At 34.8% G+C, this 3,373-nt stretch overlaps 1 protein-coding gene across 1 annotated transcript; it reads right to left on the bottom strand.

The window, feature by feature from the left end:
* Window positions 1-742: 742 nt before the first annotated feature.
* On the bottom strand, window positions 743-2,370 carry LOC121990818 (probable protein S-acyltransferase 22). Its single transcript, XM_042544884.1, has 5 exons — window positions 2,286-2,370; window positions 1,932-2,060; window positions 1,755-1,835; window positions 1,223-1,417; window positions 743-760 (listed from the first exon to the last, which is right to left on the bottom strand). The coding sequence occupies exons 1-5, from the start codon at window positions 2,304-2,306 to the stop codon at window positions 743-745; spliced, it is 444 nt and encodes a 147-aa protein (XP_042400818.1). The 5' UTR covers window positions 2,307-2,370.
* Window positions 2,371-3,373: the final 1,003 nt, after the last annotated feature.

Raw genomic sequence — 3,373 nt, forward strand, 5'->3', positions numbered from 1 at the left:
GAAAACTTTCATACATGTAAATCTCGTACTAAATAATATGTCAATGTTATATATACATGTAATTCATACCGTAAGTGTGTTTATATATAACTGACAAGTTTTCTTTAGGGCCAACTTCTACTCAAGCTCTTTAAACACTGTATCAAAATAAAAAAATTGGCATTAGTTCTGTGCTAAATGAAAATCATATTTAAAGGAAAAAGCGGGAGTGCTGTAGATGGATATATTAACCAAGCATATTAATGTTTGACCTGTCTTTACAAGTTCTAAGCATATATATTAACCAAGCGAGAGTGCTAGCTGTAGACTCCGAACCAAGTAAAAATAAACTATGTTAGCAATTGTTTTTACTTAACTTATATTCTGCTGCATTTTACTCAATTGTTTTTAAACGAACGTGAAAAAGCAACGAGTGCTATTGACATTAATTTTGAACTAGAATTAATTTTGAACTAGAATTTCTGTAATAGAATCTAACTTAAGTTATACCATGAGATTGACAATTATTTACACAATTGAGCTGAAGCAAGGTAAAAGTTCAACTTGACATGACACATTCACAGTCCCAAAATCGAGGACGACATTCTATTCCCTTCCAACACCCATGCGTCATGGAAATATATATATTAACAAACTGTAGACATTATCCTACTATCAAATTCTCAGAAGTCAGAAGTTGGCAATGGAAATGTGAATGCAGTTCAATTTATGAATAGCTAATGATCAACTAAGTTGATTTTGGTTAGCTTTCCAGCGAGAGCTTGAATAAGAAATCGCATGCAGTGTACAAGATTCTTAGTTCACGAAATTCCATAAAAACGGGTTAATTATAACAACATTAACTACCCATATTAAAAGATATATTGCATCTTTCAAAATAGGTTCACAAGAAACAAATCATCTAAAGAGGTCAATGCATGAAAACAAAATTCAAACAGCACACACCTAAGTTCGCTAACCATTGAACCAAGTGTACAATAAGCAAGTGGATTACATTTGTTATTTCAATTTTTATTCAAAAATACGATAATGATGAATAAGGAGAAATGAATGAAGTGCTGATAAAGATTTACAACTAGGCTTTTTTACCAAAAAAAAACTTTTAATTAAATGGATTTGCCTCGTACAGTAAAAAAAATCTTATTAAAAGGTTTTTCAAAAATAATCTTAACCATGGTAAATTACATTCACAATAACTTTCTAAATAATGAAAGTATGATACCTGATCCTCAAGGAATAATCTTGGCGGAGTACACCATGCACCGCGATGGAATTGATTGAAAGAACTGGTGCTGCTTAGTCCAGTAAAAGAGCTCACTTGGGACATTTGCGGACTTTGCTGCCCACCAACAGCAAGTTGCTCCTGCTCCTGATCTTGCTTCCTCAAAGCAATAATGTAATCATAGGTGCTGATTCCCTGTAAGCGCATCCATGTAGAGTAGCATGAGCTAGTTAAAGTGTCAATTTTCTCCAGAATTGATGAATAAACAACACCATATCGTTCAAATTCTACTATTTGTTTTCCACTATGGAAAATCTATCAGTTAAATAACAAGCTGTAATAGTTCAGTTGGATAATAAGTTTCAGTAATGCTCAGTGTATGGATGAATGCAAAGAATTTGAAAATATAAAAGATATATTCCTTGAAATAGAGATATTTGACCGGATACATAGGTTTGTTTTATATAAATGTAGGAGCTGTGTAACTGGTAGTGTTTGCTGTGTCACAAGTAGAAATATGAAAGTAGTGTACCTTTTTTATTAAAAGAATATGGAAGAAGAAAAGTTGTGCAACTGGAAGAGTAGCAACCATGGCTAATAAAGTGCACACAGCCTGCATTATAGAGACATTATCAAATTAGTATCAGAACCTTGAAAAATCCTCATTATGATGTGTGATTTTCATTCATTTTCTCTTCTGAGTACTCACCACCACAATGATAAAGGGTGCCAAGGAAAAGCTACTACCCAGCTTTGAAACAATTTCAGCAGAAAATCTCCTTCTCTCAACAAAACACAGTATCAGCACAAGCATCCCAACAGCCCACTGCAGAATAAGCTGGCCCAAGGTGCACAAAGCATGGAGACCAATCAATAGTCAATCAGAATGAAAAGGACCTGACATAAAATGCATTCTATGTATCAGGTCCTTCACGTACTAAGAAAATAGTATCTTCTAAGTTGATGCACACAGATGATAAATCTACACTAAGAAAATAGTGTCAATCACTATGCATGATTAATGAATACAACTATTGGAATGGTAGGAAATATTTGTGCTTACCAAGAGAAGAGCAAACACCATGAGGATGAAGAACCTTTTGTAATTTTTTCTTCCTATGCAGTTATTGATCCACTACAAGGAAAGATGAATACTGCATATTACTACAAGATAACAAAACATATAAGGTTGTGAATGGAGAAAACCCTCACCCTGCAATGATGATCAAAGCCATCAACGCATTTGTCACAGACTCTACAATGCTTACTATATTTTAGAACCTGCAATACAAACAGATAGAAATCATTAGAGAAAAACCAAGTTAATATAAAGCACATAAGAACTTTATTTTCTTGAAAAGATTGTGTGGCTCATCGTAAATGAGATCTCTATCACCTTTCTCCCTAATAACCAATATTCTGAATTATCCATCTTTTATGGTTATGCATTTGTCCAAAGGCCATCTGATCAAGCAATCAAAAAAAGTAAATTACTCATCTTACTGTCCTATTCTTTTTAAGACATCCTACCACACCACATGAGAAGCACCCACATTGTTTTGGTTAGCCTAGAAATTTGCAACTTATCACCTCGAATCCCAACGGTGGCATCACTCTGAATTATTGCACAACTTCTCCATCCATAGCAATCCAAACACCAGAACACGAAATGGCGAAGAAATATTACCTTAGTTAAGATGGAAGATTAAAAGTATTGATCAGGAAGAGACCAACAACTTTAGAAGCCTCGAAGTTTTAAATTTTGTCCATGCTGGTTGGCACAGGGAAAAAAAATTCATTCCATCTGCCAACTGGCACACGAAAAAGAACAAAACTACTGGTATGCTCCTATGAACTGCACCACCGCTTGCCGCCTTTAACACCTCATGTGTTCCTCTTTGTCGGTTGAAACCTACTATGTCACCTCATTGCCAATTGAAACCCACTGCATCCCCTCACGAGCAGTCTTCTGAACAGCCACCCACCGGATGAGGCCAATAGCTTTGAATGCCTTAAACACATCAAGCAAGGAATATAGAACAATCTGCTTGAACACTAATACTTTGGTTCATGTTCAAGCAAGAGGATAACAATCTCATCGACAGTTAGTATTTCCTTTTAATATAGAACACTAAAAAGAAGGAATATCAA

Source organism: Zingiber officinale, chromosome 6B (assembly GCF_018446385.1).
Source record: "Zingiber officinale cultivar Zhangliang chromosome 6B, Zo_v1.1, whole genome shotgun sequence".
Classification (NCBI taxonomy): Eukaryota; Viridiplantae; Streptophyta; class Magnoliopsida; order Zingiberales; family Zingiberaceae; genus Zingiber; species Zingiber officinale.

Coding starts and splice junctions, on each gene's coding strand:
- LOC121990818 (XM_042544884.1), bottom strand. CDS start 2,306: ATGGTGTTTGCTCTTCTCTTG. Junction 2,061..2,285: donor TGGTGTTTGCTCTTCTCTTG/GTAAGCACAAAT, acceptor ACCTTGGGCCAG/CTTATTCTGCAGTGGGCTGT. Junction 1,836..1,931: donor CACCCTTTATCATTGTGGTG/GTGAGTACTCAG, acceptor TCTATAATGCAG/GCTGTGTGCACTTTATTAGC.